Source organism: Vigna unguiculata, chromosome 1 (genome assembly GCF_037176805.1).
Source record: "Vigna unguiculata cultivar grain cowpea cultivar isolate G323 ecotype 2 chromosome 1, ASM3717680v1, whole genome shotgun sequence".
NCBI classification, from domain to species: domain Eukaryota; kingdom Viridiplantae; phylum Streptophyta; class Magnoliopsida; order Fabales; family Fabaceae; genus Vigna; species Vigna unguiculata.
The window spans coordinates 7833265-7848147 of record NC_140792.1 but is presented as its reverse complement, the minus strand read 5'-3'; the positions used below and the strand labels follow the sequence as shown (position 1 = coordinate 7848147).

Below are 14883 nucleotides of genomic sequence, written 5' to 3'. Positions count from 1 at the left end.
CCTTCCACCCTTATTTCTCCACATTCCAAGCTCGATTCTAGTTTTTATTTCAACAAAACAAGATTCTAGTTGTGTGTTCATTATTTCCAATTGTATGAAAAAAATAGTAGAACTTAATCAACTAGTTGGTGTCAGAAGAATAAAATTCAAGTGCTTATGTTTAGTGTAATTTGCAAACCATAACAATAGAAGCTCCACACATTACAACTCCAAACCTTGTAAGTGTAGCTAGTAGGATAGCAAGAATAACTTGCATATGAACCTGGCATCTGAAATTTATAAAAATACATGACATTAGAAATTTTGAATATGCAAATTATAATTAGTGCTCTGTCATTAAAATTGAAGATAAGATGTTGAAATCCTAAACATTTAGCTCGTTGATCATGGCTCTACATGCTACTAACAAATTTTGGTCACTACAATTATTTTTTCTAACCTGATTTTTATTTGAATGCCTATACAAAAATAGAATAAAAAATTTCCTGTAACTATGGTTTAAAAAGGAATTTCTTATCAATGAAAAGAAAAGATGCCTAGTACCAACCACTAGACAAAACTGAATAAAGTGAATTCTAGAGTATTTGATAACGTTGTCGTTGACGCGATCAAATTAATACTACTTATCTATAACAACTTTTGTATTGTTAAGAAAGTAGTCAACAAAATAGAAAGGGTAAAGTATCCCTAAGTCGTCTCCCAATGAACACGAAATTGATTTTTAACAAATTAGTTCTTATAAAATCTATACAAAAGAGTTAGTCAAATAAAATAACAAAAATATGGGAGGATTAAGATAAACAAGAAAGAAATAGGAAAGATAAAAAGAGATAAAAACAATAGTAAAGAAAATAGATTGATTCCATTGCTTTTTCAAAATAGATTCATCATCATTTATCTAAAGATTACTGCTCAAATAATTATTGTTGTAGATTTACAAATTAATCAATGTAAAGTCTCAATTAATTTGTTGGCGTTCTCACTTTTAACCAAAGTACAGTCTCAATTAAAAATGAGAACTTTTAGATTATCCACAATAAATTGAATCAAAGTACAGTCTCAATCAAATCTTACTATGCCTAATCATGTTTATTCTTTTATCTTCTCACCAAATAAAAAGCTTAATTAATCAAAGTAAAGTCTCAATTAATTTTCGTTAGAGTAAATACCTTTAATCAAAGTGAAGTCTCAATTAAATTTAAAAACCCTTGAACTCATATGATCAACATGCATATAGATTTAAAATCATTACTTTTTACGTAATTCAAAGATAAAAGACATAGATGAATTAAAATGGAATCAACCCAATAAGTTTAACAATCCATAGAATGGGAAAGTAAAAATAGAAGAATGGGGAGAGAGAAAGGAAACGAAATTAGGCCCCCTTTAAGGGTTCCAAAACTCTGAAGTCCTAAACTTGTCCCTTTTCTGCTTTCCCTTGGTCTCTTTATATAGGCTTCGACTGGACTTGGACTTTATTTGTTGGTTGCTAAAATATTTTATCTTTATTTAATTAATTAGCAACTTAATTTATGTCCAATTTCCAATTCTACCCCTCTTGTTTAACCATTTTTACAATATTGACCAAAGTTGACTGCTGGCTTTGACCATTTGACCAGTGTTGACCAGTTTGACTGCCTAATCAGATGTTGACACGTGGCGTAGAGACACTCTCTCCAGAATTAGGGTTTCACTCCTCCTTCCTCCTTCCCTTGGTTGCGTTGGTGTGCAATGACGGTTGGCCGCTCCTCCTTCTCCGGCGATGTTTTCTTCTCCATTGTTGCAGGTCCGAGAGGATAATGACGCATATCTTCATCAATGGTGGCCGCTGTTTGCTTTGTTTGGTGGCGGCTTGCTCGAGTGCGAAGATGAGTTGCGTGAACGTCGAAGATCTGGATCGAAAATGGTTGATGCGACGCAGTTGCGTGGAATGTGGAAGCAATGGAAGATGGTGGCTCGAAGACGATGAAGGTGTTGCTGCTTCCGCTGTAGAGATGGTGCGTTGCTACAACAGCATGAATCTGTGTTCCACTGGTGCAAAGATGGAGGTTTGTGGTGGTAGTTCTGTGAGAAGATGGTGGTACTGCCATGGATGCGTGAAGGTGCAGGTCTGTTCCGACGAGAGTGGCGGCTGCCGCGGCGGACCTAATGGAGGCTGCTAGGGTTTCCAAGAGAAGAAGCTAGGGTTGAAGATGATGACGTGGCACTACTTCATTGTTGAATTTTGAGTTGCTGGATTATGACACGTGTCATTCTCTGATTGGTTAGTTCAATAAGTGGAGGATTGCCACATGGCATGACCTGAGTGAGCTGGGTTTAAGTTGTAGGAGGGGTGTAAGTAGACATATTAGGAGGTGTAGAATAGGTTTTTGGTGAGACCCATTTAGAAAGAGGGGAGTGTATAAGTAAAAACTAGGGTGCAGAAGTGATTTTTCCAGAACTTGCTAATTTCAGCCTTATTTAAAGGTCTTCTGTAACTTCAATCAATTTATTTTCCCACCTTGAATGAGCTTAATCTTAACTTCAGCTGCATAAAAAAGGTTAAAATATCCAAAAATAATTTTGCAGCTAAAAATCACTTTTTAAGACATTTTTATCACACAAGCTCAAATAGCCTAATTATCATAACTGTCAATTAAATCACTCTTTAAGCATACAAATTCAATTAAATACCCAGAATTAAACACTGAATGAGGACAAAAATACGCACTCATCAGTCTGCATTTGGATAAATAGCTTAAATAAAGTGAATTTCTTATCAATTACCTACAATTCCCCACCATTCACCTTGTACTATTTTCTTACTTATAAATATATTTTTGGGTATTCTACAAACATTTGATGTTAATTAGGATGCCATCCAAATTGGGATAGTAATTATATAGTGATGCTTTTACAAACCTATTTTCATCCAAAAAAAAAAAGGATTTTATTCAAGTAGAACTTATCTTAATAAGTTTTACACACACAAGTAGAGTCTAAAATAAACTTTAACGCAAGTAGTAAAACATGAGATTTGAAAAGTAATTGAGAGTTTTCTATAGTAATTAAGAGGAACTTTAGAGGAAGCCATTTTTTACTAGGAAATACATGATTTAACAATTTTCATAAGTAAAAATGGACCATAGGTTATTAACTAACATCACAAAATGCTTCTATTCCTTGAACTCGGCCTAAAACTTCTATCCCTAGTCTGATTGATTATATCAGTATCTTTACAAAGGAGATTGACACCTGCACAAACAAACTTCACAATCAGATACATTATAAATTATTGATCCTACTCTTCACCTTTTAACCTTAATTTGTTTTAATGGAGAAAGAGTGAAATGACCATAACTAATAAGTGTTCTAGGAAGTGATGCATAATAATACTTGCAATGAGTCAACTACTAACTACTACAAGAAGACCAATTTCGACTAATTCAAACAAGAAAATGGCGAAACAAAATCAGTAGAACCCAAAACAACCAAGATAATTACAAAACAAAATCAGAGAAGTTAGGGCAAAACAAGAGATAAATAAACGAACATGTTCATGGTGAGAATGGTGAGAGGCACTCTGAAATCATGAAATCAGAGAGACAAAATTGAACTGAGACGAAAATGAAAGCATGGAGACAAATGATGAAATTGTAAGAATGACAAAATTGAAAGCGGGGTTTTACCTGATTTCAGGGAGAACGATGAAATCAAAAGAGAGAACATCTTCCTCCAAAGGCACAATCCAATGCTCCTAAGGCATGAACGTTGAAAGCAAGGAGATGAAATTCAAATTGAAATCAGAGAGACAAAGATCAAATCAAAAGCCATCGAGATGAAAATGAAAATGAAAATGAAATTGAAAGCCATCGATTCGAAAATGAAAATGAAAGAAAAAGACGAAAAGGATCGAGTGAGAGGTACAAAGTTTACCTTGAGCGACGAAATGCGCCTGTTTATTCTTCATAAGCCATCGAGTCAGCGACACCTTCTACTTGAGTGAAAGAGTTTCGTTAGGTTAGCCAAATTAAAATTTTAAGAAATTACAAAATTTTACCGAGGTTCCTTTAAAAACCCCTTTTATTTAAAAAGGGTTTATAAAACCTCTCCTATGTATAACTTTTATTGGAAGTTATTATAACCCCAAGTATTTAACCCTTACTATAATTATATTTTTTGGTAGTGAGATATGTGCATAGTCTTTTAACAAAGTTAGGAGCATATATGTATATTGCTTTGAAACTTTTGAAAATTGTTGTCATGCACCTAGGTCTCCAAAACTAAAAAAAAAAAAACTAATTTAGGTCTCTAGTAGTTTACAAAAAAAATGCCCAAGGTCCAACTGTCAATCTTTGAGAACTTATTACTCAGTTTTAATGTGAACCTAAATTTGTACATTATGAATTAATTTTTGATCTTAACCATGTCAAAAAATTTAAGATGTAAAGCAAATAAAATTGAAGATGAGTATCGGGTTCAATGAGAAGATTTTCCTGATGAACTCAAAACTAGAATAGGTCAACAAGATAAATGCAGGCCACTCAATGTGAGAAAACCATTTGTTACTGACTAAACTGGTTTTTTTTATTCTGCAACATAAAATACATACTTTAACTCATGATTTTGCCAGTCATTGAAGTATAATTTCGTATTACTGACCAAGGTTCCTGGTAGGTAATTTTAAGAATAAATGCTTCAACAACAACAAATATGTTAACCTCCACATTGACTTGAGCATTTTCCAATGTTTAATTGCATTTCCTTAGTAATATGTGATGAAGCTTTACCTGTATGTTATATATTTATTGCAAAGCACCTGAAGACGAAGAAAACATCAACCAAGAATAATAGTTTGAATGTACACACCTCTCATAAGTCCTCTTCAACATGGGATAAGTAGTTGATCATGATAACATTTATTCACCCTCACGTCATCATCCATCTCATCCAGGGAATATGTTGAATTTTAAATTTTGATCTATATTATTCATGACTATGTAATGTTAAATCTTCAAGAGTTTTATTGGCTCTCATGAGTCTTGAAGAATAAATTTGCAACCTCAAATAAGATTAAGTCAAATACACAAGTGCGTATACCATTTCCTGCACCTAAGTTTACTCTTCCTACACATCTTCAACGTCCATCTAAACATGGTTAGATATCTCAACTCTCAAGTTTTTCTTATGTGATTGTTTGCCCATCATTGCATTTGTCTTGTCTAACATACACCCATCAAAGTTGTTAGCACTCCTGACCTAAAAGCACCATTAATACCTTTTAGAAGTTCAAGACGATTCTCATTAATTCCTTGACTTCTCATTTCCTATAATTATGATAACATAGTCAAAAAGTTTAAATATTGTTAGCCTTTTTGATATTTTTAAACATATTAAACTAAGTAATTGATCATATAAACAACCTATAGGAATTAGTTATATATGGGAAAAAAGGTTAAGTTTTAGTCCTCATACAACCTTACAAGTACTGGTAAAGATGGGTATGTGTTGTTTATATGTTTCCTTAAGCATGTTAAAATTAATAAGAAAGAGATTAAGTAAAACTGAAGATTAAGACCTTTTATGATATTGTCTATATGATAACGCTGTCGTCAAGCGATCAAATTAAGACTACTTATCTATAACAACTTCAGTATTGTTAAGAAAGTAGTCAACAAAATAGTAAGGGTAAAGTAACCCAAAGTCGTCTCCCAACGAACACGGAATTGATTTTTAACAAATTAGTTCTTATAAAACTATACAAGAGTTAGTCAAATAAAATTATAAAAATATGAGGGATAAGGATAAAAAGATAAAATAAGATATAAATAATAGTAAAGAAAATAGATTGATTCCATTGCTTTTTCAAAATAGATTCATCATCTGTTATCTAAAGATTATTGCTCAATTAATTATTGTTGTAGATTTACAAATTAATCAATGTAAAGTCTCAATTAATTTGTTGGCGTTCTCACTTTTAACCAAAGTACAGTCTCAATTAAAAGTGAGAACTGTTAGATTATCCACAGTAAATTCAACCAAAGTACAGTCTCAATCAAATTTACTGTGCCTAATCATGACTATACTTTTATCTCCTCACCAAATAAAAAGCTTAATTAATCAAAGTAAAGTCTCAATTAATTGTAGTTAGAGTAAATACCTTTAACAAAAGTAAAGTCTCAATTATTGGTAAAAACTCATTTAATCATATGAAAGTTTCTAAATAAAATCAAAGTAAAGTCTCAATTCAATTTAAAAACCCTTGAACTCATATGACCAACATGCATATAGATTTAAAATCATTACTTCTTACGTGATTCAAAGATAAAAGACATAAATGAATGAAAACCTCAACAATAATAAAAAGAACAAATAAATTAATTCATTCTAACCTCAGAATCCATAATGAAATTACAATGGAATCAAGTCAAGAAGTTTAGCACACCATGAAACACAAAATAAAATAAAAATAGAAGAATGGATAGAGAGAAAGGAAACGAAATTAGGCCCCCCTAAGGGTTCCCAAACTTCGAAGTCCCGAGCTTGTCTTTCTGCTTCTCCCTTGGTCTCTTTATAGAGGAATTGGACTGGACTTTTATGTTGATAAAATCTCTCAAATATCTTTTAAAATAAAGATAAAGATAAATATTTAAAAATATTTGGAGAGATATAAACTATTTGACAAATATAATTGGTTGATAATATCAATATCTAATATAATTAAATTAATTAATTAATTAAAGATATATGATAAATTATCACCAATTAGTATTTGTATTATTTTTCCAAATCAACCCTTTGCAATCTCCTTAAATTATCTTCTAAATAATCCAATATCTTCAAGATATATTTGTTTGTTGTGAAACTAAAAAGATTCAAGAAGATCTTGTCATATTTAAAAAGATTTGGTAGTTATTATCTTTTAATATTTTATGATATAATTAAATAAGATAATTATTTAAAAATATCAAATAAAATATCTAAAGATATATTTTTCCCAAATTATCTTCTATCATAAAGATAAAGAAAACTGCAAGGTCCAATTTTTTTTGTTTCTCTCTTCTTGGTTTAGCCAAACTTCTTTACTTTTTCAAGCTTTTCTTGCTGTCTTCATGTAATGCTTGGCTTGGATTTTTGTGCTTTTGATAATTTCTTATTCTTGGATTTATCTTTAAGGTGTCATGAAGCTTTAATCAATTTATTTCCACACCTCCATGAGCTCAACTTAGCTGCAGCTGCACTAACACGCCTCAAAATATCCAAAGAACATTTATGCAACTAAAAAGCTATTTTTAACATGTTTTTTTTATCTCATGCTCAATAAACCCAATTATAGGAAATCCCAATTAAATCAATCTTTAAGCACACAAAGTCAATTAAATACCCAGAATTAAACATTAAATGAGGGCAAAAATACGCACTCATCACTATATCATAAATGTTGTAAAATGAGCATAATGATTGCTTTCTTTCTACAAAACTAAGAACTACCTCAAGACTTTCCTATGTTTCATCCATCACTCGTACTATTTAAATCTTTAGTATATTAATATATATTTTATATTGTAATAAATGTTACTAATTATGATTATTTTTTATGTTAGGTATCTTATAAATGGAATGTTTGTATTAAATAACAAATGATTTATATCAAGATTGATAGTCGTAGAATGTTATTAGATTTTCACTATTTTACTTTTATGAAGAAACAAATATATTTTAATATTTCATTAGTTTGAACGTTTAAACGTATTATCTACCTTGAACTTATAGACAAAGTTCCTTGTTTTTATGAATGTTATATAGTTATAAACAAATATCAAAATTTTAGAATTTTTGCTTTTTATTTGGTATGTTTTAGGAATTATGTGGATTAAAAAAGGGCAACAAATAAAATTAAAGGGATTTGAAACATCAAGTAAAAACATCTATAAATAATGAATTGTATTATAAGGGTAAAAAACCCCACTAGGGATTTAAAAATATTGAACCTAAAACTAGTGGAGGTTTGAAAAACCATCGCATACTATCAGGGATTTCAGAATTGCTGGTAAATAACAAGGATTCATAACCACAGGTAAATAACAGGGGTTCAAAACCGCCAATAAATAATGGGGTTTCAAAACCGCTGGTAAATAAGAAGTTCAAAAACAACTAATAAATACTGTTTTACTAGGGGTTAGTCAAAATCGCTGGTAATCTGTTAACGACATTGGTTTCTCTAGGATAAAAGCTATTGGGTAACGTCTTTAACCAAGTTAAAACCTTTGAGAATGCCAAAATTAAGCCCCGCTAAAAGTTATTTCTCTTGTAATGTGTGTCTTAGTCAAATGTTAGTGTACATAAATATTTATAGACCCATAAATATTAGTTAGAACTTGTGTAGAATGTTCAAAATTTTTTGCCTATCTCGAATGTTATTGACTTTTTCTTCTTATCTTAATTTTTTTTACAATATTCTCCATTTTGCATTGCATTTCAATAATTCTATTTTAGACTTTTCTATATTGTTCTCGAATTAGCATTATCTTTTAATAGTAAAGAATATTTATGATCTTTAATGATCATTGATGAAGATGTCAAGTTTTCAACGGTTAGTTCCACTTGCTTCTTTTCTCGTACAACATTCGTTTTATTAAAATGTAGAATAACATCTTGTTAGTGGTGATAGATGAACAGCATCGAAGAAGTGGCTGGCCTATATAAAGCAACTTCTGCGGTAACATAATGCCAACATTTCATTTTATTCAGGAACGTTTCGTTACTATAAAATAGCGACGAGTCTCAGCAAATTCTTCTTTAGTTCCTTCTTAATTCAAAATCTTTAGTCTATTATATTCTCTATACTGTATTAAGAGTTGATTGGTCCGTTTATAAAGGGCAAAAATGTGGGTTCTTTGTCTTGCAACATTGATTTTTGTAAGCATCACACATTGGGTTTATAGATGGAGAAACCCCAGTTGCAATGGAAAACTCCCACCTGGTTCATTGGGTTTTCCCCTTCTTGGTGAATCCCTTCAGTTCTTCACCCCGTACACTTCTTCTGATATTAATCCATTCATAAAGCAGAGAATGAACAGGTATATATATGCAAGCTTTTCCTTTCTCATGAGAAATTGTAACTTAAAACCATAACTGCTCATGCCAATTGCATCTTGACATTATTTTATGTGTGCTCTGAAAGTAAAATATAATAGTTTTACCATTATATCTTCTACCATTACGCATGGTACAATTATCAATAAGTAACCATGAAATATCCCTTTCACACTCTCCATAATATTAATATTAGAGTATAATATTTTCTCAATAAGTAACCATGAAATATCTCTTTCACTGTGATTCCATTACAAGTACATCAACTGTGATAAATTTAAATGACATAAATTTTCATATGGGATCTGCAATAAAACACTAATAGAACAAAGGTTACGCTCGTTGGTTTCGTTTCTTTTAAGGTATGGACCAATCTTCAAGACCGGCTTTGCTGGAAGACCAAATGTGGTATCCACTGACCCAAAGTTTAATCACTTAATATTCCAACAAGAAGGAGAAATGTTCAAGAGCTGGTACCCAGACACACTAAACGAGATTCTTGGGAAACAAAATTTTAGTTCCCTGCATGGTGTTGTGTTCAAGTACGTTAAGAACATGGTGTTCAAAATGTTTGGTCCTGAAGGCCTCAAAAGGATGCTCTCAGAGGTTGACCAGAAAGCGTGCACAACATTGCAGCAGTGGTCATGTCAGGATGCTGTTGAGTTGATGGATGCAACAAAAAGGGTCAAATTACAGCACTCATTATTAACTTTTTTTATTGTTTTCATTTAAAAGCCCTTTCCTTTGATTTTTTGATCCGTCTTTTCATTTCCAGATGATATTTGGTTTGACTGCAAAAAAACTTCTCAGCTGTGATTCGAAGGAGACTTTAGAGAGTTTAATGGCCAACTTTGTTGCATTCATGGAAGGACTCATCTCACTCCCTCTCTACATTCCTGGAACACCTTATTACAAATGTTTGCAGGTAACTCCACTGTCCACACCAACACTATCAATACTTTATATTTATATTTAGAAAATGATTTTTTGACTATTAAATTTGGACAACTTTCTCTTAGGTTGACATCTTTTAAATAATTTTTCATTTTTCTATTTTTTCATTCTTAATATTCTAAAATCACTTAGAAGATGATATCTTTTAAATGATTTTCCATTTTCTTATTTTTTCATTCTCAATATTCTAAAATCAATTAGAAAATAACATGTTATATTGTAAAAAGGGAAAGTTATCAAAATTTAATAGTTAAATTATAATTCTCCTTCTATTTGTATACTTTATATTTATTTGATGAAGTGTTGATTCATTCGAGAAAAATTATGAAAATTTAAGATATAAAAGCATTTATCAACTCACATTTTACCTCTACATCACTGTAACGAAAAACTAATGGATATGTTTTGGACAAATAAAATTTTGTCGAAAAATTTTATCGACATTTAGAAGAAATTTGATGATAAATAAAAAATTACTGGTCAGTAATTACAGCAATTTGATTCTTTTTTTTTTTTTTTTCCTTCAACTTCTTCGACATTGACTCTTCATTCAGCTCCATTTCTGCCTCTTCCAACTCCACTAACTCCACCTTCGACGACTTCAACTCTTTCTCCTTATCCTCACCTTCAAATGCATTATATTTAATCGGATTTGGAGGAAAATTGGACGTCCATTTTTTTACGGATTTTTGAAAAGAAATTAATTGATGACAGATTTTAATGACAAATTTTATTAACAAATATCATCATGAAATAAGAAATAAATATGTTATCAATTCGGCTGGTTCTTAGAAACATGACAGATTCACAACTAAGGGAGGCATATATACTAATAACACTTTTGGTAATGAACCACAAAGCTACTTCTTATGGTTTTGATTCTGGAACAATTTTGTTGATGAAGATATCATGCTAAGTTAGAAGATCAAATGTTCTCTTTATTTAAATTCATTCTTTGTTGATAAAAAAAAAAATCATGAAATAGTCTAAAACAAAAATAAATAACAAGAATTTGGACGTCTATTTATCGATGGATTATTCATTACAACAAAAATCACTTTAGACAACAACATAAAATTATGATTTAAATTATAAAAACCATGGTCTAAAGATTAGACCACATTTTTTTAGATGTGGTATAGGTGAGTGTGGTTATAGGTAATAGACAACGGTTTTTAGTACGACAATATTTTTGAAACCGTTGCTTAAAATCCTTACAATAGACAACAGTTTTTCAGGTTGATTTTAGACCTCACTTATATTTTTAGACCACATTTTTACTAGTTTTGTCCACATAGTTTAAAGCAACAGTTGTATAATCATGGGCTTTCATGATATTTATACAACATTTATAAAAATGTTGTTTATTATATATTTAGGCCACATTTATTTAGTCGTTATCTAATTTAGTGTGGTCTAAACTACAAAATGTTGTAGTGATTACAACTTTGAACTACCAACAAATTTTACTTTTACGACAAAACATGATAATAATAAAAGTGAGAAATTATCAACGAATTTTACATAATTTTTGCGCAAACTTTATCGATTATAAATTTTGTGAGTAGATACGAAAGTTTTTGTAGTGCTTATATACTTAATTGTTGGTTACACTATTAAAAAATTTTATATTTTGAGATATTTTTATAAATTTGTTAAAAAAATTATAAATTTTTTTATTATTGTTTATTAATTTTAATTGATAGATAATTTTTGCATAGACAATTATTTTCAGAAAAATTATAAGATTTACAAGTATTTTATTCAATTTTTTTGAAAAAAATATTTTATTTCCAAATAATTGATTACACTTTCTTATAAATTGTTCTTATATTTTCTATAAAAGAAAAATTAAAACAAAATTAATAGAAAATAGAAGTTCTTTTAGTAGTGTTATTTTTGTTTAGTGGTTTGGATAAACAGATTTATTTACTCAGCTCACTTTAATGTGAATTTAAAATTAGCAAAGAGCATTAAAGTGAAGTGAAAATTTTTGGCAGGGAAGGAAAAGGGCAATGAAGAAACTGAAGAAGATGCTGCAGGAAAGAAGAGAAAAGCCTAGGAAAGAAGAAAGCGATTTTTTTGATTATGTTGTGGACGAACTTTCAAAAGAGGGAACACTACTGAATGAAGAGATGGCGTTGGATCTCATGTTTACGCTGCTCTTTGCAAGCTTTGAAACCACTTCTTTGGCTCTCACTTATGCCATTAAAGCGCTCTCTGACCATCCCTCAGTGCTCAAGCGATTAGAAGTATATGTCAAATATATATATTTTTCTTCTTATAAAAGTTATGCACATGTTCAAAGAATTTCTTAACCTTTGATTTTAAAATAAAGTTAAAAAATTTTGTAAGCATTTAAAGTACTTTTGTAGGAAGAACATGAAGGTATCCTGAAAGGTCGTGAAGATCCAAACTCCGGACTTACATGGCAAGAGTACAAATCAATGACATTTACACTTCAGGTGTTGAATCTTGAATAAAACATTCTCCACTTTTCTAATTACAGAGTCGATGTGTCGTTTAATTCTGTGTGTTATATAATGCATATATCTTATTTAGTTGATGAATATTTGCAGGTCATAAATGAAACGATAAGACTCGCAAACATAGTTCCAGGAATATTTCGGAAGACACTACAGGATGTTAAATATGGAGGTATGTCATTTCCTCATTATATATCAAATGCATCCAAAATCTGAAGCTTTACTGAATGAAAGTAATCTCAGAAATTATTTTATATTTACTATTTTAGATTTTTATTTTATAAATTTGTAACTTTTTACTCTGTCATATATATTTCTTGTAAACACACATTTTAATTTCAATCTTATGTAATGAACCGTGAAAAAATCAATTACCATAAAAAATATTCTTTTATGAGGTATATAAAAGTAAAACAATATATATTTTTCTAATATCTTTTTTATTTTCTGTAAAGGAAAAATAATAAGATATATAATAAAAAAAGTATTTCTCAAAATAGACTCATACATCACTACCATTACATGAAAAAATTATTAAAAAAATACAGACAAACATGAAGTGACCACACTATAATAAAATTAGTGACCAAAAATAATTAATTTATAAAACGACAATTTATAGCTAAAAATTATCGGTAATTAAAATAATTTTTATTATAAATAAAAAAATATAATTGACTTCTAAATTGATAATTAAAATAATTTTTATTATGAATAATTATCAAGGTTTTGACTTCAAAAGAAATTAATTAGAAAATTAATATCTAAAATGGTCTTTAAATTTGGAAACTAAAATTAATTATTAATTAAATTCTTTTTTGTAGTACACCAAACTTTTGAAAAAATTAAAAAAATAATAAATATTTTATGTATTAAATATCTTATTTACAAAGCAATGTATAATTAATGGTAGTATAATTATTCAACCTTTTCTTTATAAATAAGTGTACTTTGTACATAATTTTTATAAATCATAAAAATGTTAACTATAAATGAAATAATAGATATTAAAAAAATTTAAAATAATAAACACCTTTATATATAACTTTTGGGGGCATGTAGTTTAAAACTATAGTCAAACTAACACTGCTGATAAACAATGCATAGGATACACCATACCAGAAGGGTGGGCAATAATGATTTGTCCTCCAGCTGTACACTTGAACCCAACCTTATACGAAGATCCCCTTTCCTTCAATCCATGGAGATGGGAGGTAAGTCTAACTAATATTTCCTTTTTAAACCTTCTTCATTTGTTTTATTTTCATGTACCCTATTAGCTACCTATTAATTCAATAAGGTTCTATCTTTGACAAAACTTTCCCACAAAAACTTCTATAATTAAAAGAATTAACCCTTTTTTAAATTAAAATTACATCATACACGAGTTAAAGAAAAGATTTTGAAAAACAAAAACTGGTAGAAATGAATAAATTCATTCATACATTATTTATTTTATTATATTTATTTTTCTATGATTCATATAATTATGCAAAATTTTCCAATGACATTTGGTATTATTGTATCCTCTACAATTGTGACAAAAAAAAACCTATAAGGGAATGGAAATGAGTGGCGCCAGCAAACATTTCATGGCTTTTGGCGGAGGCATGAGATTTTGTGTTGGGGCAGACTTTGCGAAGGTTCAGATGGCTGTTTTTCTTCATAACTTGGTGACAAAGTACAAGTAAGATTACCAATTGCCAACGCCATGAATGATTGTGTATATTTCTTCACGTGAATTTAAAATAAAACATTAATTCAACATCTTCAAACCTAGGTGGCGACCCATCAAAGGAGGCAATATTGTTCGAAATCTTGGGCTACGATTTCCTGATGGCTTTTATGTCCGGATAACGGAGAAAGATCCATGGAAGTATGAATCAGAATGAATCTAAGAAAATGTAGTGTTATTGAGAATAAAATAAAACTTAGTTCATTGTCTTTATTAGAGAATAAAGTTCAGTTCATGGTCTTTAGTAGAGCTGATATCACATAGTATAATAAAGGTTTATTGTAAAACTTCAAGCTGAGGAGCAAGTAGAATGTTTTATTCTGTCACAGAGAAGATCATGTCTACTATTGTGGTTATAAACTAAAAAAATGTATCAATTAAACTTTCTTATTTTAAACACCTGCTAAAGCTTTGCAGTGATAATATACTTGGTTGAATGTTAAGACTTATAACGAGAGTTGAATGCTGTTACATGTCATCGTTATCATACGATGTTTACAAAACCTTACATTTTATGTGGCAGAGGATTTCTAGTCCTTTTAAAAGTTAACAAATTTAATTTAAATTATTAAAGTGTAATGCAAATTCTATAAAAATCTAAAAAATCCTAAGATATAGTTATTGAAATGTAAT

The 14883-nt window shown here is 29.8% G+C and overlaps 1 protein-coding gene across 1 annotated transcript; it reads left to right on the top strand.

Moving 5' to 3' along the window:
• Window positions 1-8713: 8713 nt before the first annotated feature.
• Window positions 8714-14673, top strand: LOC114163889 (cytochrome P450 87A3-like). Its single transcript, XM_028048265.2, has 9 exons — window positions 8714-9059; window positions 9438-9759; window positions 9851-10000; window positions 12030-12281; window positions 12405-12494; window positions 12609-12687; window positions 13623-13729; window positions 14075-14202; window positions 14296-14673. The coding sequence occupies exons 1-9, from the start codon at window positions 8866-8868 to the stop codon at window positions 14405-14407; spliced, it is 1434 nt and encodes a 477-aa protein (XP_027904066.2). The 5' UTR covers window positions 8714-8865; the 3' UTR covers window positions 14408-14673.
• The last annotated feature ends 210 nt before the right edge of the window (window positions 14674-14883 follow it).